We start from the raw sequence: 21,008 nt of genomic DNA, 5'->3' as shown, positions 1-21,008 counted from the left end.
CATCTGGTACCATAGCAGAGAAAGGAGGCCAGAAAATTGCTCAACCTGCCCAGCCAAGTTTTGACTGCAAATATCTGGGTGATTGGAGACTGGGGTAGACTCTGTCAGCCAGTGGATCTTGGAAGAATTTCCTCGTTCTTATAGTGGTGAGATCGACAGCATTTCAGAACTATTGAAGCCACTTGAGCAGAGCCCTCAGAGTAGGCTGCACACCAGGGACCTGGAAATGGCATCCCCGGGTTTGGGGGTGGTGGGGAAGCTGGGTGTGGCTTCTGCCCTAGTTTCCTTCCTACCCTCACATACAGGAGGAAGAGGGGGAAGATTTGGAGTCAGTGGTCTCGCTCATTCTCCCCTAGTCCTCGATGCTTCCCACCTGGTCAACTACGTAAACGTCATCAGAAGTAAAAAAAAAAAAAAAATTGTTGTTTTAAACCTGAGTGTTCAGAGAAAAAGCACGCTCTGAAAATTACAGAAACTATTTCTATTTCTTTTTCTGTAGAAATAGATTTACCTAATACATGTTTGCAGGTGCAGAAACTAAAAGAATTGATCTTAAAGAAGAGAGCCGAATAGAGATGAGGAAGGGCAGTCAAGCTAGGGAGAGACAAATGCTGAATCACCTGCATCACAATACAACTGGATAGGAGCAAGTCCTAGTGCTCCACAGAGCAATAGGGCAGCTGTCATTTACAGATGATAGTATACCTTCTAAAGTTTAGTACTGAGAGAGAAATTGTTCATCAATGGCTCACTCCCCAAATGGCCACAGTGGCCGGAGCTGAGCCAATCTGAAGCCAGGGGCTCCTTCTGGGTCTCACATGGGTGCAAAGTCCCAGGAATTTAGGCCATCTTGGCCGCTTTCCCAGTTCATAAGCAGAGAGTTGGATATCAATTGGAGCAGCGGGGACTAGAACCGACGCCCATGTAGAATACTGGCACTTAAAGATGGAGGATTAACCTGGTGAGCTGGGGTGCCAGACCCAATTCTGAGGCTCCAAATGTAAAGGAATTGGAAATGTTAACCTTGGTTTGAGGTCATTGTGTGAATGAATTCATTTATCACATTTTATACCATAAAAATATATGATTATTACATGTAGGTTTAAAAAGAGAAAGATTTCTCTTGAGTTCAGGTTTTACCAAAAGATCTGTAGGGCACATCACAGACTAATAAGTAGTGGGTGCCATGAAAGATGGTCCTATTCATCCTCCATATATATTTTTTGAAGACTTACTTATTTTTATTGCAAAGTCAGATTATCTATCTATCTATCTATCTATCTATCTATCTATCTATCTACAGAGGAGGAGAAACAGGGAAAGAAGGTCTTCCATCCATTGAATCACCCCCTCCCCCCCAAGCACCTGCAATAGCTGAAGCTGAACTGATACAAAGCCAGGAGCCAGGAGCCTCTTCTCAGTCTCCCACACAAATGCAGGGTCCCAAGGCTTTGGGCCGTCTTTGACTGCTTTCCCAGGCCTCAAGCAGGGAGCTGGATGGGAAGTGGAGCTGTCGAGATTAGAGCCAGCGCCCATATGGGATCCCAGGTATTCAAGGCAAGGATATTAGCTGCTAGGCTACCACACCAGGCCTTGATTCTCCATATGTTAAGAGCTAAACAAAACATCATGATTAGATAGTTAGATGGATTCACTTGAAAGTAACAAGTCTACAGAAAATTTTCAGTGTGACTGGAATGTTAATGAGAGGAAATTTTGTCGTATTTTAGTGTTGAAAATTTTTAAGAATGATCTGATTTTATGTTGGTTTTTATATTTTTGAGCCTACTTTATTTTTTATGACAATCATATGAAAATGAATATTTAACCTGAAGTAAAACTTAGCACAGAACATTTAAAGTGCATTTATTCATTCTTTTTTCTTCTATTCTAGGTACTATCTTTGGAAATGAAGAAAATGGTAAGACATTTTTAGCCTCATCTTAATAAAGTGGAATGTTAATGATATCTCAGTGCCACTCACACACTTACTATTTATTGAGGAACACTTGTGGTTTTTATTTTTCAGAAAGAAAATGAGTGTCTTTAAAACTTACGTAAATAAAAAGGAAGTGATGTTATTGTTAGGTTTATTGTCATTTAGTATATTCTCTGTATTATTTATATAAGGTAATAAAATTGAAGCAGCCGTTATCATATGAAGTGCTTAGTACTCACATACGTGTTTCTTAAATACTTATTTAGGTTCACCTGCCTTGTATGTTTGCCAGAACGCCTCATTCTTATTGTTAATGTCAGATGCAGCTGGTTGGGGAGGAGAATCTGATCTCATGAATTTAATTGATGCTTTTGATGTGTTTGTTAAAAACGATACTTCGCCACCCAGATATATTTAATGAAAGTAGCCAGAATACACAGATTTATAAATTGTATTACTAGTTCAAGATCAATAAAATTTTTGTAGTAATTATTCAAAAATATATTACATAGAGGGAAAAAAATCAACAAAATTTCTTTTTTTTTTTATTTTTTTTAAAGATTTATTTTTATTATTTTTTCATTGGAAAGGCGGATATACAGAGAGGAGAGACAGAGAGGAAGATCTTCCGTCCGATGATTCACTCCCCAAGTGAGCGCAACGGGCCGATACTATGCCGATCCGAAGCCAGGAGCCTCTTCTGGGTCTCCCACGCGGGTGCAGGTTCCCAAAGCTTTGGGCCATCCTCGACTGCTTTCCCAGGCCACAGGCAGGGAGCTGGAAGGGAAGCGGGGCTGCCGGGATTAGAACCGGTGCCCATATGGGATCCCGGGCGTGCAAGGCGAGGACCTTTAACCACTTGCGCCACCGCGCCGGGCCCTCAACAAAATTTCAAATCAGAATCCAGCTGGGTGTAAGAAAAGTTTGCAAGTCCACTGAGATCACAATTTTTTTTAATATTTATTTTTATTTTTATTGCAAAGTCAGATATACAGAGAGGAGGAGACACAGAGAGGAAGATCTTCTGTCTGATGATTCACTCCCCTCCTGGTCTCCCACGTGGGTGCAGGGCCCAAAGCTTCGGGCTGTCCTCAACTGCTTTCCCAGGCCACAAGCAGGGAGCTGGATGGGAAGCCAGCAGCCCGGACTTTAACCAGTGCCCATACGGTGTTGAGCATCTCACGCAGGAGGTCAACCTGCTTCTCTACAACCCAACTCCTCCTGTTTCTTTTTAAATCAAAACCATTTTTTGTTTGTTGAAAGCGGAGAATTTCAGAAGTTCTTACAGGATTTTTGTGTTATCTCTTGGGGCTGTTTCTCAAATGTCTCTTGAGGAGACTTTTACTGGGTGATTCTTGGACACAGCGTTCCTGATTTATAAATTCAGATTTTTCTCATCTTTGACGCAATTTGCCTAGTGAAATAACATCTTCCATATTGTTAATAACCAGTGGCTCATGGTGTGACAAGAGTTTGTGTATTAATGATGACATTAATTTGTACCTAGTTAAAAACAATGTTTTCTGTTGTTTACTCATAAGTTAATAATATCTGATACTTACTATATTCCAGGCCTAGTACTAAGAGCCTAATTTTAACAATTCTTGTTTTAAAAATTAGTTAATTTTGACCAGATCATTATGTTTTGCTCTTACGGAGAGCAGAAATATCCTAAAAATATACTGTACTATTTTTTAAATGCCTGAAAAATATAAGCCTTGCTTTGGGCACTCCTGTTCATTGCAGATAAATGATTGAGTTTAAAGTATCTCACTGGTACTGTTTATCTCAAAACTGTGCACTAGTGTCCAGGTGGGGAATGATCGGCTTGACTGAATATGGGAATCCGTGAGAAATAAAAGTGAGGCAGCTGCAGATGACATCCTGCCTAGTCACTCCGTGACCTAAGGTTAGCCCTGGTGCTGCATAGCAGTAGGTGACAAAGCTGCTACATGTTGTCCAAAGGAAAAACAAACGATGCAAGGTGTGGTGTTGGTGCAGTGGGTCAGGTGGCCTGCCTGGGACACCGGCCACCCACTGGATCCCTGCTAAAGCCTGGCAAAAGCAGCCGAGGTTAGCCCACTGTTTGGGTCCTTGCACCTGTTTGGGAAACTCTGCTGAAGCTCCTGGCTCCTGATTTCAGCCTAATACAGTGTTGTGGCCAGTGAATGGGTGGTCTATCTCTCCATCTCTCCTTACTATGTAACTCCCCTTAGTGTGTAACTCTCTAAAATTAATAAATAAGCTTTTTTTTTTTTTTAAGAAAAAGGTGAACAGCCCAACAGTGATTTAAGAGTCTGTTGGGTATACTGTAAGGTTCAGCTTGGAGACAAGAGGACAGAATGCAGATTGGAGAAACCAGAATTTTCGGTGCGGTAGCAATATGAGAGGAGGTGAAAAGAGAACATTTGGGAGTTGAAGAAAATGGTAGTTTGAATTTATCTTAGCATCCAATATTGGCTTAGAAAATCATTAAAATGATGCTTTAAAAAGAGGAAAATGGCCCACGCAGTAGCCTAGCAGCTAAAGTCCTCATCTTGCACGTGCTGGGATCCCATATGGGCGCCGGTTCTAATCCCGGCAGCCCTGCTTCCCTTCCAGCTCCCTGCTTGTGGCCTGGGAAAGCAGTCGAGGACGGTCCAAAGCCTTGGGACCCTGCACCTGCGTGGGAGACCCAGAAGAGGCTCCTGGGTGCTGGCTTCAGATTGGCTCAGACTAGCCATCGCAGCCGCTTGGGGAGTGAATCAATGGACAGAAGAACTTTCTCTCTGTCTGTTCTTTCTGTATAGCTGCCTTTCAAGAAAAATAAAATAAATGTGTTTTTTTTTTTAAAGATTTATTTTTATTATTTTTTTCATTGGAAAGGCGGATATACATAGAGGAGAGACAGAGAGGAAGATCCTCCGTCCGATGATTCACTCCCCAAGTGAGCGCAACGGGCCGATACTATGCCGATCCGAAGCCAGGAGCCTCCTCCGGGTCTCCCACGCGGGTGCAGGTTCCCAAAGCCCTGGGCCGTCCTCGACTGCCTTCCCAGGCCACAGGCAGGGAGCTGGAAGGGAAGCGGGGCTGCCGGGATTAGAACCGGCGCCCATATGGGATCCCGGGCGTGCTAGGCGAGGACCTTTAACCACTTGCGCCACCGCGCCGGGCCCAATAAATGTGTTTTTTATAAGAAGAGGAAAATATAATCTTAGGGATGACATGCGGAAAAGATTATTGGACTTTATAAAGTAAATATTGATTTGAATTCTGGTTTTTATCATTTAGTAACCCAGTGATGTGGGCATGATACTGAGTTCTGTGAGGCTCAGTATTTACATCTGTAAACTGGAGGAATACCTGCTAGACTTAAGAGGTACAGAGGAGGCACATGAGCTATGACTGCCAGGTGACTCCATAGCCAGCAGCAGTAGTGGCAGTTTGCGCTGGTTAGCTGTGAGGTCAAGGGTCACTCGAGCACCGGGGATCCTAGCCTCTGAAATCAGGAACAGACAGTACAGCTACGAAAGAAAATGCTGGGTTCTCGGCGCGGTGGCGCAGTGGTTAAGGTCCTCACCTTGCACACCCTGGGATCCCATATGGGTGCCGGTTCTAATCCCGGCAGCCCCGCTTTCCTTCCGGCTCCCTGCCTGTGGCCCGGGAAAGCAGTCGAGGACGGCCCAAAGCTTTGGGACCCTGCACCCGCGTGGGAGACCCGGAAGAGGCTCCTGGCTTTGGATCGGCATAGTATCGGCCCTTGCGCTCACTTGGGGAGTGAATCATCGGATGGAAGATCTTCCTCTCTGTCTCTCCTCTCTGTATATCCGCCTTTCCAATAAAAAAATAATAAAAATAAATCTTTAAAAAAAAAAAAGAAAATGCTGGGTTCTGATAAGGTTCTCAGTCTTTTGTCATACCTGTTTCATGTAAGGCAAATGACATCGGAAGAAGGAAGGCCAGTACTTGAAACTGAATGCATATTAACTTTACAAACTTGACTCCGATGTTTTTAATATTTTTCATTCTCCTACAGACTGATTGAAAATTCTCATTATTGAAACTTGAGAAATACTGCAATAGAGAACGTATAACAAGAACAAAACAATATTGAGGAAGAGAACTAAGATGCCTGGGGAGCCAGTGTTCAGTGATGGTTAATTATGCACCAGGCATTATCCTAAGTGTTTTGCATTTTAAGCAGTTGTTCAAACATCCCTTAGTTAAAGTCTAATCAAATTATTTGGGGTGTCCAGTATGAGTTAATGAACCCCTAATATAATTACAGAAGATTTTTTTTTGTGGAAGAAATAACATTTGATTTGAACTTTAAAAAATGAGCAGAGTCTCATGCCTTTGGGCTTGCCTGCATCATCTGCAGTGCATTTGTGATGCTGCGCCCCAAACCGAAGCTCTAAGTGGCTGGTAGATCATTCTTGCTCATGGAGGCAAGTCCCGTTTCTTCCAGATACAAACGACCGCAGAGCACAACAAAAAGCTTGGAATCACGTGAGCGAGTTAATATTCAGAGATGAAGTTGGAGTGTTACACAAGCCCCTTTGAGAAACAGTTGAATAAAAATTCGGTGTCACTAGGTGAGAAAGAGATGGGTGAGAGAATGAGGCGCACAGTCTTGCTTCTGGCAGTGCGGGAATTGGGTTGTTTAAACTCACTATTTGCAGTGGTAGTGACTTCACTTGCTTTCAGTTTACGCTTTCCTGGATTTAATGTTCATGGTGGTACATTCTGCTTTAAGTTGTTTTTAAGTCATTAAACATTAACTTTAGGGAGAGTAAAACATAGTGAATAAAGGAATTGTTCTAGCTTGTGCTCATCGACTTAATGAAATCAAATCTCATCTCAGTCTTATAAATCAGATGGATGAGAGTATTCCTTCATATCAATGCTGTATCATGCAGCTAAAAGAGTTTATGTATCTAATGTTTTGCTATTTTTTAATTTAAAAATTTGTTCAATTAGGTCTATAGACCCAAATATTGTGTTTTAATGTAATGATTTTTCTTGTGTTCACTTGGATTCAATGAAATGTTATTTGCTTTTATTTACCAGGAAAGACCGTTGTCTACCTTGTGGCTTTCCATCTGTTCTTTGTTATGTTTGTATGGTCCTATTGGATGACAATTTTCACATCTCCCGCTACCCCCTCCAACGAGGTAAATTGAATGTTGGTAAATTACCAAATGTTGTAGTTGAAAATGGAATTCTTTTCCCTTATGTTACCTTTGTGAAAACTTTACATGATGCATTTGTTCTGTTTCCGGTCGTTGAGTTGCTTGGTGACTGTGTTGTGAGTGTGAGTCCTTGTTCTCAGACACAGCCTCCTGACATAAAGGGAAGCTGTGTGCGGATGCTTTCTGCCGTGCAGTTTCTTAAGCAGAATTCACTGTCTGAAACCCTCTTAACATTTATACTATGTTAGGCGTGAACATAGTGGTGTGACAAGTAAAGCACATCTATTTTGATTGTGGGAAATGAACTTTCTAGACTATTTCTTTTCCCACCTTAATGTGACTGGCATTTCTTCCTATTGGAAGTTTTATTTGAAAAATATATATATATAGGTCAACATTTATGTGGAGTGAGCTTTGTGACTTGTAGTCTAGCCTGCTTTGATCTAACCATGTACGTTCTTGTTCGGCGTGCCTTTATTATTGCAAGATGGTTTAGAGCATCTTCCCTAGAGTTAGATTTGTCCGATTTTCTGCTCTAACACATTGAGCTTCAGTTGTGTCATCAGAAATGGAGCTCACAATCATGCCTGTCTTTAAAAGATGATTGTGAGAAGTAAATGAAATTTGTCCAAGTAAGTATTTTAATATAGTGGCTGCCACATGATTGACATTCCTGTTGAATGATGGTAAATAATGTTGTTTCCCTTCACATTAAATTTATCAAAATGTATTAATGTTATAGATCAAATGATTAATATCAACTTCCCGTTACCTTTGTCATAAAGAGCGTATATGCGGAAAGCTAGACGTCATGAACGTACACCAGCCGTGTAACTGCCACCCAGCCCAGTGTAAGGAGCGGAACCTTGCTGGCCTCCCATCAAACTCCCCCATGCTCCCTTCAGTCACCCATCGTCTGCCTGCCTTCAGACAGCAGAGATGAGCTTGCTCGTTTCTGTATATAACACGTAGTAAGCAGTGTGTGTGGTTATATGCTATCACAGTAATATATGCTTATGTGTCTGGGACATTTCTCATTAACATTCTGTTCATGATAGTCATCCATGTTGTCACATATAAACATACATCATTTATCCACATTTGGTTTTCAACTGTGGCAATGTTTAACACGATTTATGTACTGGGTCTACTGTTGATGGGCTTTGAGTAGCTTCCAGTTTAGAGCTGTTACAGTGGAGCTGCTGTAAAGGTTCTAGTGCCTGTCCCTTGGGGGATGTATGTGTCCTTCTTTCAGAGAGATGCTTACAAAATGACACCTGTTATGTGTACCTTCATTCAATACTAGTAAACGTGCCAGTCTTTAGTGGGATGCTTGTGTTTCCAGAAATAAACCGTAAGTCAAACTTGGTGAACCCTAAGGTACCTTCTTCAGGAATTTAGTCATAATTAGCACAATCATTCGTTTCTTAATCTCTAAATCCAAAAACACTTAGATTTAATCCATTGCTAGTAGCAATGGCTATTGAAAACATTGCATGAGTAAAAAGTAAATAGTTCTTCTTGCAGGAAATAAAAATGTAGAACAAATTGTAATGTTTTCAAGAAGCAGTATGCATTCTGTAGCCAAAACTGCCCACACTCTACTCAGACTTCTGTTAGATACCAGTGCTGTGGCTAGGGGGGCGGACTTTGCTTTGCTGTATAAAGTGAGGGTGATAGCAGTATGTATCCCATGAGATTATAGTAAGCACCAAAAAAATTAGTAGTAAATGGAACCAGTAATATATAGAATAGCTTAGGTAAAGCCCTTAGAAGACATAAGCACCCTGTAACAGCATGTTCTGTTCTTTTTTGGCTGTGTGGTCCCGGCATATTGCAGCTCAAACCTTAGGCTCTTACGTCCATTCTGCTCACAGCTCCCCAGGCCTGTGTCCAGTGGCTATGCTATGATGTGCTCCATCTGTCCTGTCAGAAGACACTCCCATCACATTCACAGCCACTCACTGTCTGGCATGTGACAGGTGCTTAGGAGCTGTTGAATGAGCGAAATCAAAAGGCTCAGAGCACAGTGCCAGTGGCAGCCAACAGGATTCAAGGTGCTCTATCTCATTGCGCCTGCATTGTGCTGCCTACAAGAACAGATTGAGACCAGAGAAGAAGAACTGTACATTTTCAAAGCAGGTTAAGTTATAAATACTAGGATTTTTCATTTAGCCAGCACTTGATGATCACCCACTGGATGTCGGATTCTGTGCTGGACTCAGAAAGGAAACCAAGACAGACATGGTCTTTCCACTTTAGCAGGACAGATGAATGATCAAGCAAGTAACATCGTTATGTATTTTAGTAAACTCAGAAATTTAGAAAATTAGTTAAATTTAGAGTATGAACATGGCAGTAGGACAGAGCATAATAGTAAAAGCTTATTTCATCATATTGGCCAAAGAGGTTCTCTATAGAGTGGCATTAAAGCCAGCAGCTCTGTAAGTATCTCTTCTAGTAACTTTTCAAAAGGAAAAATATTTGTCATTTACTGCTGTAGCTTCATGATCTAGAAGGCAGCCTTCTGTATAGTCAGCAAGTTGGTAGACTTGAGTGAATGAGCTGGGCACAACTGCCTTCAAAAACAGCTCCCACTGCCTCTCAAGGGAGCTGTTATCATACATGATCATGTATTGTTCATGTTGTGCTTATGCTGATTCTTATTTTATAATTCTCACTAGGTTATGATAATGTTCTTGAAGATGAGGGTTATTTTCATTCATCTTTAGATCCCTACTGTCGGGAATAACACTGATCCTTAATTGATATTTGATAGATATTTAAATGGAATCAGCTTAACACCAAAGTAATAATGACATCCCATACTGCCAATTCTATTCAATTGTGAATGAAAAATAGAATTCTGGTACCAATTTCAAGAAGTTGTATTTACTTATTGAGAGAAAAAATATGAGCCCAAGTGACACACAAGCACTCGCTCATCTGGTGGTTCACTCCACAGGTGTCTGCCATAGCCCGGGTAGACCGAGCTAAACGAGGAGCTAGGAAGTCAGTCTGGGTCTTACAGTGTGTCAGAGACCTAGCTTTCTGAGCCATCACCTGCACCTGTTACCTCCCACCGTCTACATGAGCAGTGGAACTAGGATTTGAACCCAAGAAATCTGATGTGAGATGGGGGCATGTTAAATGCTAGGCTAAATCTCCTATTTCAATTACAATGGAGCTGCTGTAAATATTCTAGTGCCTGTCCCTTGGGGGATGTATGTGTCCTTCTTTCAGAGAGATGCTTACAAAATGACACCTGTTATGTGTACCTTCATTCAATACTAGTAAACGTGCCGGTCTTTAGTGGGATGCTTGTGTTTCCAGAAATAAACCGTAAGTCAAACTTGGTGAACCCTAAGGTACCTTCTTCAGGAATTTAGTCATAATTAGCACAATCATTCGTTTCTTAATCTCTAAGTCCAAAAACACTTAGATTTAATCCATTGCTAGTAGCAATGGCTATTGAAAACATTGCATGAGTAAAAAGTAAATAGTTCTTTTTGAGTGAAAGTAACAAAATAAGGATAAGGAAGGTTAGGGCTATTCCTGCATTCTAAGAGTAAGACAGGCTAGTGAAATCTGTTGAGATTTTACAAAGAACCTGTAAATTTTGATGAGGAATTTTCCTATCAAAATACATACTTAACATACCGTATGATTTTTACAGCAACTTCTATGAATGTTCCAGAGAGTTGCCAGGGAAAAACTTGCTAATGAGCACAGTATTTTATAAAAGTGAATGAGCTATCTTACAAAGTAGCAACATATTTCTGTCTCTGAAAATATTGAAGAGGATGGCTCTGTCAGAAGTGTGTGAGGAACCCCTGTCTGTGTTGGGAGATTATGCAAGTGACCTCCACAGTCCTTGACACTTTTATCTTTAAGATTGAGTGAATTTGATAGCCTTGCATCCTGTCAGCTTGATGGTGGGTACCAAGCAAGATAATCTAAGTTGACTTTAGTCAGCCAGCATTCTGTAAAAAGCAAGAGTATTTCCTCTACTTTGCCAGTATAGAGGAAAACATGCTGGAGTAGAACCCAAAAGGATTTAAATATCAGCTCTGCTAATAATTCTGAAATCTCAAAATCTCCTAGAGCTCCCTCTATTACACCAAGCTCTAGCCTCATTTATGAAAGAATAAATTACATTGGTCAAGCTAATACTTTATCAGTGATGGGGCAGCAAAAGGAAAGCATTTGAGTTAGCAGATGGAACACACTAAAATACACTTCTGTATGAAAAGAGAAAATTCCAGTCCTGAATCCTTAAGACTTTTAATGCAAAACGTTGCAAGTAAATGAAAATTGAGCAACATTAAAAAGATATTAAAAAAAAAAATCAGGAGCCAAGTCTCAAGCCATTCTTAGTTAAGAAAAGAAAGCCATGTATTTAAATAGCCCAATGGGAGCGTAAAGCTCCTGGTTACATGAGATGCAGACATGAAGAAGAAGGCCTTTGAGATGATGGGAAAACACAGGAAAGGAGTAGCAGCTAAACAATTCTATGATAGGGAAAAGGCGAACAGAACGAGCTAGAGGCTGGCCATGTGCTGGGAACCAACATTGAGAAACGCACTGGTCTATGAGGATGCTCTCTCCTTGAGAGGAAGATGTGCTGACGGGGGCACTGTGTGATGGAGCTGGAGGAACTGTCCCTGCAAACGAACCTTCCTGGAGAGTAACCATATAAAAGAATGACGTTGCTAACGGTGATCCGTTTATTCTTAACCTAGCCTGTTCCCCAAAAGAAGTCCATCTTGGAACATGTTTCCAAAAACTGAAAGTTTCTTGGTAGTAACTTTTAGACAAAAATGTTTTTACTAACAGAAGGTGTGTATTAAACCTTTTTCTCCTTGTACAGGAAGTTTAAAGACAAAGATGCAGAATACGTACTTTATGTCTTTGCTATTATGACTGTAGATGTCAAATGTTTTTTTAATCTTTCAGAGGTATGTAATTTTGATTAAAAGAGATTTATCTTCTTGAACAAGTTTGAAGATAAGATTTACCTAAATAAAACAAAATGCGGGGGTTTTTGTTTGTTGTTGATAGCACTTTTTATAGATAACATAGTAGGATTTCAAATTTTTGATAGTTCTCTTTCCTTTCTGTAGTTCTACTTGTCAAATGCCGAGAAGGAGCGTTATGAAAAGGAATTCAGCCAAGAAAGACAGCAAGAAATTTTGAGACGAGTAGCACGAGACTTACCCATCTATACAACATCAGCTTCAAGAGGTAAGAAGTGCAAATCTTAAACTTTCTAAAGAGTTTTCGAAATATGGTTAAACCATGTTTTCATGGTTTGCCACTGCCACGCACTTCTTCAGGAGCAAGATTGTCCTGTTCTCTGTATCTTCTCCAGTTTTTAGATACACAAATAGAAAAATTAACATAATTTATTTAAGAGACATACTTTGATATAAACCCTTCCTCTGCTCATTTTTTCCCTCAGCCATATGGCTAAAAATTTCACCAAGTCCTCTTAGTAAGCCATTATTTGGAAATTCTGGTCTGAATCTGAATACATGTGTCATGATCCACGGAATAACATCCAGACTGTGGACGCAGGCGAAGAAACTTGTTCAGTGATGGAGGTGGTCCCTCTGCATCAGCACTTGCCTTGAGGTCATGACTGCTATGGCTGCTGCCTTGCCTCTGGTTTTAGCCTCCTGACAGGGAAGAGCCCATGAGGGTCAGCCTGGTCCTTTAAATACAAAAGCTAAAACAGCTTTTTTTTTGTATGCCTGATTAATTGGTTCAGATAACAAACTAATCTCAGGATGACAGTTAGTCTTTTTACACAACAGGCTGTGTCAGGAAGATACTCCAGTCACTATTTTACAGGTGAAGTGCCTTGGTCAAGGTCGGTGAAGAGACTGGGAGTTGAATCCAGGTGCTCTGGCTCAGAACCCAGTGGGCTTCTCAACTTCAAGTTGAAGTGGAAGGGACTTTTCCTATGTGTGACTGCAGACAATTTAAAGTGGCTGTAAGCTTCAGGAGGAAGGGTTCTTGAACTTCTCACTTTTAATACGTTTATAAAAATCTTTTGCATAATGAATAGATTAATATACAGAATGAAAGCATGATTACAGACCAAATTCTGTTTTTTTTTTTTTATTTACTAGTGCAGTACAAGTCACTTCATTTTCCTAAGCCTTATTTTGCTTATTTCAAAACTAGGATGACATCAACATCTCTGTTAGTAAAATATTAAATGAAACAATACACATAAAATATACTTGGTATAGATTTTTATATGTAATAATAAATTTCTAGTATGTCTCATTTACAATAAATGATCACTAATTCTAAAATAATTTTCTATTAACTTAAAATAATTAGCTTAAATTATTACCAATTACAGTTTTGTGGGTCAGGTATTTTCAACTCAAGGTCTACAATTTCAGAAGCTTTATGAACGTCTCCTGTGTGAGTGTAGGGCACCCCCAAATGGGATGACCTTAACGTCATCCCCCGAGAGAGTGAGTCTCCCCAATGACCAAGGAAGAGGAGGCTTGATGCAAAAGCAAGAGGCTTTATTCAATCACCAGCGTGCTGGGGCTGGGGCCTGTCCCCACACGGGAGGCTAGGCACACCAGCCCCGAGGCTTTGTTCAGCATGCTTTTTAAAGGCTAAAAACCATACTCAGGAAAGGGGGCCATAAAAGACCTTTGCCTTGCCATGCAATTAGGGTCTTTTCCACTGCGCCCTCAATTCTTTATCACATTTCTTCCCTGAGATGCTTGTCTCAAGACTTTTTTATGATCTAATCCGGATGCAGCCACAGGTGCCCCTTATCTCTCTCTGGTTCCCAGGCTCTAAGTGATGAGATGTTTGTCTGGTTAGAGATGTTGGTTCAGCTATCCATTGTCTTTTTCAGCGAGCAAAGTACAGAAGGCAAAAAAGCAAATTAAATTCCTCTATCCTAAATTTTCCTTTTCAAGTACAGGGGTCTAAATGCTTGGGCCATCCTCTGCTGTAGATTCTGTGGGGGAAGTGTGGGCCAAACACTGTGGAAAGACTAACCCCACTGGTTAGTTCATGAGTTGGGGTGGTGATGGACTAGCTAGGTGTGACCAAGGAGCCTGTCACCACTCACAGGAACCCGCAACAATCGCTTCTTGGTCTTTTGGCTAAGATCAAGTGTAGGAATCAACAACAGTCTGGACTGCTCAAGGCAGCAGCACCCAAATGTGCATCCTGAATAGGATGTGGGGTGGGCCGGGCTGCAATTCAGCAGCTCATAGAAGGCCAAATGGAATTCCAGACTATGCTGGTCATCGGCCTAAAACCCACTGGCACGTATGAGAACTGGGTCAAGTGGAGGAACTTGGGAAACTCCCCTGGCAGGTCATAGCTTCTGCTGGTGAACATGTGGTCCAGACCTGGGGGTGAGACAAGCTCAGCAAGTAGCTCCAATGGCTGGCTAATGTGTGAGTTGGAAATGGAACGGGGTGGACTGGGCAGAACTGAGCAACCCTTAGCTCACAAGCGAAAATAGAAATCAGGATGGAGCACAGATCATGCTGAGCTAGGCTCTTGCACCTACTGGTCTGCATGAGCCAGGGACACTAAGCTACAGTGTCTAAGGCAGAAGCCGGGACAGGAGAGGGGCTGTGCCAAGCTGAGTCAGAACAACCACTGGCATGCATGTGATCTATGGATGGAAACAGGCCCGGTTGGAGAGCTAAGGGGACAACCCTAACTGGGTTGAAGTTCCCACCAAGGAGCAAAGAGACTGAAATGAGGACTGATTCTGATCAGGATACGGTTGTAGTCTCCCTTGGTACAAGTATGAACTGGGACTGGACACACCAAGCCGGGCTAGACTCCAACACCATCTGGTGCTCTGGAGGGCCAGGGCAGCTGTGGGATGGACTAGGCTAGGTCTCAGCCCCTACTGAACCATGTGTGAGCTGTATGTGGGTATGGACAAATCTTGGCTGGGCTAAAACATTAAACAGTAAGAACCAGATTTGGGTTGAATGCCAGTCAGGAAAAGCCACTGTTCCTGCTAGGACAGGAGGTGAACTGGGTAGGGCTGGCTCATGGACCCACTGGTATGCGCAAAATCTGGCATTGGGAGGGGTTCTAATGGAGGAGCCTGGGCAACTCCTCTGGCAGGACACAGTCCCTGCAGGTAAAGGCAAGAAGCATGATAAGAAACAGCCCAGAACAGGCCATGGAAAGTTTCCCACTGGCATACATTTGGCATGGGTCAGGGGCAAGGCTATTTGTTTTAAAGATTTATTTATTTTTATTACAAAGTCAGATAGACAGAGAGGAGGAGAGACAGAGAGGAAGATCTTCCGTCCGATGATTCACTCCCTAAGGGAACGCAATGGCTGATGCTATGCTGATCCGAAGCCAGGAGCCAGGAACTCTTCCAGATCTCCCACACGGGTGCAGGGTCCCAAGGCCTTTGGCCGTCCTCTACTGCTTTCCCAGGCCACAAGCAGAGAGCTGGATGGGAAGCAGGGCCACCGGGATATGAACTGGCACCCATTTGGGATCCCGGCACATTCAAGGCGAGGACTTTAGCCGCTAAGCCACCGTGCCACGCCCCCAGATTTTGTTCTAATACAATAATCCTTCCACTTGATACTACTTGTATTTACAAATTAGGAAATGAATGCTCTTGGAGAGTAGTTTACTGATCCCGTGTTTTGGAATGCTAGTATCAGAGCCAGCTGGCGAGAGCCCCGAGCGTCTCCAAGACACAGTGTGTCAGTGTTCTGTCCTGATTGTCTTGGTATGTTTCTTTTTCTTTTTTTTTTTTTAAAGATTTATTTTTATTATTTTTTCATTGGAAAGGCGGGTATACAGGGAGGAGAGACAGAGAGGAAGATCTTCCGTCCGATGATTCACTCCCCAAGAGAGCGCAACGGGCCGATACTATGCCGATCCGAAGCCAGGAGCCTCTTCCGGGTCTCCCACGCGGGTGCAGGTTCCCAAAGCTTTGGGCCGTCCTCGACTGCTTTCCCAGGCCACAGGCAGGGAGCTGGAAGGGAAGCGGGGCTGCCGGGATTAGAACCGGCGCCCATATGGGATCCCGGGCGTGCAAGGCGAGGACCTTTAACCACTTGCGCCACCGCGCCGGGCCCTTGGTATGTTTCTTACCTTGACACCTCCGTGACAATAGAGAAAACACAGGACCTGGGTGTCAGAATGTCTGCCTTCTTGGACAAGTGCTGCGACTCACCGCACCGTTTGACCTTACGCAGTCACGTGCTTTGGAGCTACTGTCTATGTTGAACATGCAGTACAGATTCATTTATCTGTATCAGTCAAAGATACAGAGAGAGGTAGGGGAGGGGAGAGATTTTCGTCCTCTGATTCACTGCCCATAGACCCCAACAGCTGAGGCTGGACCGGGCCCAAGGCAGGAGCGTCTTCTTCGCCCCTCATGTGGGTTCAAGGGCCCAGAGACTTGAACCAACTTTCACTGCTTTTTCCGGTGCATTAGCAGAGTCAGATCAGAGGTGGAGTAGTGGGCCCTGCGCGGTCGCCTTGCAGCTAAGGTCCTCGTCTTACACACACGGATCTTATATCGGCACCAGTTCTAATCCTGGCTGCACCACTTCCCATCCAGCTCCCTGCTTGTGGCCTGGGAAAGCAGTAGAGGACAGCCCAAAGCCTTGGGACCCTGCACCCGCATGGGAGACCCAGAAAGAAGTTCCTGGCTTCTGGCTTCGGACCGGTGCAGCACTGGCCGTTGCGCTCACCTGGGGAGTGAGTCAATGGATGGAAAATCTTCCTCTCTGTGTCTCCTCCTCTCTGTGTATCTGACTTTGTAATAAAAATTCAAAAAAAAAAAAAAAAGAAAGAAAGAAAGAAAAAAAAAGAGAAAGAAGTGGAGTAGCCAAGATTCAAACCAGTGCCCGTACGTCACGCTGTCACCATGGGCAGGGTCCACCCAGTACGCCTTGGTGCTGGCCTCTCTCTCAACATTCTGTTTTGAGAAACTGATGATTTTCAGATTATTTTACAGTTTCTTAGAGTTGTTTATTTTTTAAAAATCAAGCTTTACGATCAAGTTAGTTAACCTTGCATCTCCTTCCGTGTTTTCCTCTTATGTCTGTCCTGTAGCGATCCGATATTGTGAGAAGTGTCAGTTGATTAAACCTGATCGGGCACATCACTGCTCAGCCTGTGACACGTAAGTGTTCCTCACTCTTGTGCCTTCGTATAAACCGCACACTGGAAGCTGGCGGTAGGAGGCCCGCTGTTTTGCTGTACACTCGGCCACAGAGACATTTGCGCAAGTTAGAATATGCTCAAAAGTGTCTGACAACAGCATAGAGAATTTTGACATTAAATAGACTTTCTATATACTTACAATGAGAAACTTCAAGAATTGTGGAAAAATGGAATCTAAAAAAATCAGCTTATTTGTTTTTTAAAACGTTTTGAAATTCATGCATTTTCCATGAATTTCTTGAAGATGCCCTCTATATTCCCGATGACCAAGTGGTCATAATCCCCTTGAGAAAGATAACTGGATGTTAAACACACTGAGATTTCTTGTTTCTGTTGTTAGTCCTGATATGTAAAACCTACAAAAGTCACCCGAGTAACTAGCTTCAGTTACCGTTTGTGACAGTTTTTCCAAAGAGATTTGAAAGCCATCCCTGCTCCTACGTGTGTGAGAAGGTAGTGAGTATGTTAAAAATATTTAGCTCGGGAATGCAGCTAATTCTCGATTTTTGTCTAGACGAGCTGCCTGCCTTGTCTTTGTTCGTTACCAGTTTGCTACGTTTTTGGAGCTGATCTGTGGTCTAACAGATGTAGAACGCACACAGTAGTAGGGAGGTGAATTTGGGCTTTGCTTTGTCCTCCATTGTAACAACACAGTAGTGTTTATGCTTGTAATTAAACGTAACACAGTCGGTAGGAAAGTAACTGTCTCCATGCCCTTTAGTGTTCATTTGTATATGCTTTGCTTCTAGTTATATTTTTCATGACTTGTATGTTTAAGACAACATAGGGTCACGTTTGTAATTTCCTATATCTCATTCAGGTGATTTGTAGGCTTGTCCTATCCAATGTGTCCATCAGAAGTGAGGATTTAAATTTTATTTGATACCATCCAAGATAACTGGAAATGTTCAGTTGTCATCCCGCTGTGGAAACTCATGGCCTGTGTGAGATACCTATGGCAATGTCACAAACTGTCTTTAACCTGGTGTTTCTGGTCTAGCACTCGAAGGAGAGAATTAAGTCAAATAAAAGTGTAAGAATTTAGAGACAGGGAATTTTTTTCTGCATGAATTTTCTTATGCTTGTTTGTTTCTTAGATGTATTCTTAAGATGGATCATCACTGTCCTTGGTATGTATGAAGAATACAATTATGGCAGGGTGGGAGGGGTGGGATTTAGAGTGTTTCTAAATTTTAAAGGTCCATTTCATTACTTATAGGTGTTAAGATTGATCTGCTTATATGCATATATGTATGTATAGAAGAGTATTTATATTAAATGTTTCCCTTTAAAAATATCTTCTGATATTATTAAGCCTAATCACAATGTGTTAAGTATTAATACTAAAATTCCAAAGTTCTTTTCAGAATGTGTTAAAACATGCATCCATTTTTAAGACACTTCCTCCCATTTCCCAAATGACCTACCTCCAAGTAATAATGATTAAATTTTGATTTATTTTTCCATTATGATTAAAAAGCAGAAATTTTAACACTTTAACCGTTTTTTTTAGGTATACAGTCAGTAGCATTAAATACATTTACATGTTGTATGGTCAATCCCCGCAACGTCTTTCCTCCTATAAAACTGAAACTGTTTTCATTAAACAGCCCCCCATTTTCCCCTCCCACTGGTCCTTGGCAATTTCTCATGTATTTTCTATGGCTGTGAATTTGTGCTTTTGCTTATTTTTATGGTGTAACTTTCTTATTCTTCCAGGGTGAATAACTGTGTGGGATTTTCTAATTACAAATTCTTCATGCTGTTTTTATTCTATTCCTTATTGTACTGCCTTTTTGTGGCTGCAACGGTTTTAGAGTACTTTATAAAATTTTGGACGGTAAGTCTTTTTCTATCTTAAACATGTATTTGAGACTTTTAAGATGCCATATTCCCAGACAATTTGATTCTTTTTTACAAGTAGACATGCTTGTTATTTATTTGAAGGGCTAAATTAGAGAGCGAGAGGGCGAGATGGAGATCTTCCGTCTGCAAGGATCACTTCCCAAAGGGTACGGTGGCGGGATGGGCCAGGCCCAAACCGGGAGCCTGGAACTCTGCCCAGGTCTCCTGGGTGGGTGGCAGGGGCCCGAGTGGTCAGGCACATGAGCAGGGAGTTGGCGTCACTGAGCATGACACACCCTGTCGCACCACAATGCCATCGCACTCGAGGTTCTTTAGTTCTGCGGGTCAGAGTCGTCTACAGTGGAGCAGAGGGCACAGTGACGTTTACCTAGGCCTACACACTTATTTATAAGTTCACGTGTAGTAAACGAGAGTCAGCTTTTCTTGGTGACCCAAGTTGTTTTCAGCCACGTTGAAATAAAGACATCAGGGGGTTTTTTGTTTGTTTGTTTTTAAGATTTATTTATTTTTATTGGAAAGGCAGATTTACAGAGAGGAGGAGAGACAGAGAGGAAGATCTTCTGTCCAATGGTTCACTCCCCAGGTGACCGCTACGGTCGGCGCTGCGCCTATCCGAAGCCAGGAGCCAGGAGCTTCTTCCCGGTCTCCCACACGGGTGCAGGGTTCCAGAGCTTTGGACCATCTTCAGCTGCTCTCCCAGGCCACAAGCAGAGAGCTGGATGGGAAGCGGGGTTGAACTGGCACCCATATAGGATCCCAGTGAGTTCAAGGCGAGGACTTTAACCACTGCGCAATCTGCTGGGCCCAAGACATCAGTTTTAAGAAGAGAATTGCTGTTTGAGTTCCGGGTGTTCCTGCAGCTTTGTAGTAGTGACAGCGACAGCCAGGACTCCTTGCAGCCATCGAGCTCCTGCTGCCGGGCTGGCCAGCTGGGTTTTGTGTTTTAAAATTATTTGTTTGTTTGCTTGCTTTTACTTATTTGAAGTTCAGAGATGCAGAGACATTTTCCAACTTCTGGTTCATTCCCCAGATGGTGAAGATCTGCCAAAGCTGACCCAGGCCTCCCCTCTCCGTGGCAGGAGCCCAACACGTGGGCCGGTTCAGCTGTCTGCCCAGGCTGTTAGGGAGCTGGGTTGCAAGTGGAGCAGCCAGGATACAAACCAGCATGAGGCTAACATCACAGCTTACCCACGGTGTCAGCTCTGGCCCTTAAGTAGTTGAAAGAAAAATGAAATCTTGTATCAGCAAAGGACTAAGTTAAGAGATACGCACACACAAAAGAATGCGGTGTAGCTTAAGAAGAAGTAGGGAAACCCTTGGTGACAAATAATGTGCGGTGTGTTACATGTGAAAGCAATAAGGTATGAAAGAATGCATAGAGTGTGCTACCATTTCTACGGAGAAATAACAAAATATATAGTTGTGTATGTCATCTTTGGAAAAGCGTATTAAAAAATCACAGTGCTTGCTTCTGAGAAGGAACTTAAAGAGACATACTTTTTGCAAATACCCTTTAAATGTAAAGACCTTTTACAAATCGTAATCTATGCCAATGAGATCATAGCAGTTCACTCTGTTTCCCTTTGTCACTGTGGAAGTGTGTGCTTTAGTAGAGAGAGCGAAGGAGACTGAAAGCAGCTGCTTTGGGGGTGACAGAGAAATGCTTTAAAAAAAAGCAAGCTTTTTGACATTATTTGATTTTATCTGTGCATTTTGTTGTAGAAGCTTAGAAGCAATTTTAAAACAAAACTATCTCCTTTCGTTAAAATTCTCTCTTTAATTCTCAAGATGTTATGCATCTCTTGGCTCATTTCCTCCCCGCT

General features: G+C 42.3%; 1 protein-coding gene across 4 annotated transcripts in view; it reads left to right on the top strand.

Annotated features, from left to right (window-relative positions):
* Positions 1-21,008, top strand: part of ZDHHC20 (zinc finger DHHC-type palmitoyltransferase 20) — a 78,981-nt gene that overhangs the window by 32,929 nt on the left and 25,044 nt on the right. For all 4 annotated transcript variants that reach the window (XR_005884718.1, XM_040988371.1, XM_040988370.1 and 1 more), the window contains exons 2-7: positions 1,895-1,921; positions 6,989-7,092; positions 12,234-12,354; positions 17,209-17,278; positions 18,417-18,449; positions 19,039-19,159. Coding sequence is in view for 3 of the 4 variants with exons in the window: in XM_040988371.1 (XP_040844305.1) it covers positions 1,895-1,921; positions 6,989-7,092; positions 12,234-12,354; positions 17,209-17,278; positions 18,417-18,449; positions 19,039-19,159 (476 nt within the window). In the remaining variant the exon portion in view is untranslated. The remainder of the gene's footprint in view (positions 1-1,894; positions 1,922-6,988; positions 7,093-12,233; positions 12,355-17,208; positions 17,279-18,416; positions 18,450-19,038; positions 19,160-21,008) is intronic.

Source organism: Ochotona curzoniae, unplaced genomic scaffold (genome assembly GCF_017591425.1).
Source record: "Ochotona curzoniae isolate NIBS_2020 unplaced genomic scaffold, NIBS_Ocur_1.0 contig_4838, whole genome shotgun sequence".
NCBI classification, from domain to species: Eukaryota; Metazoa; Chordata; class Mammalia; order Lagomorpha; family Ochotonidae; genus Ochotona; species Ochotona curzoniae.
This window is presented reverse-complemented; position numbering and strand designations above follow the sequence as displayed.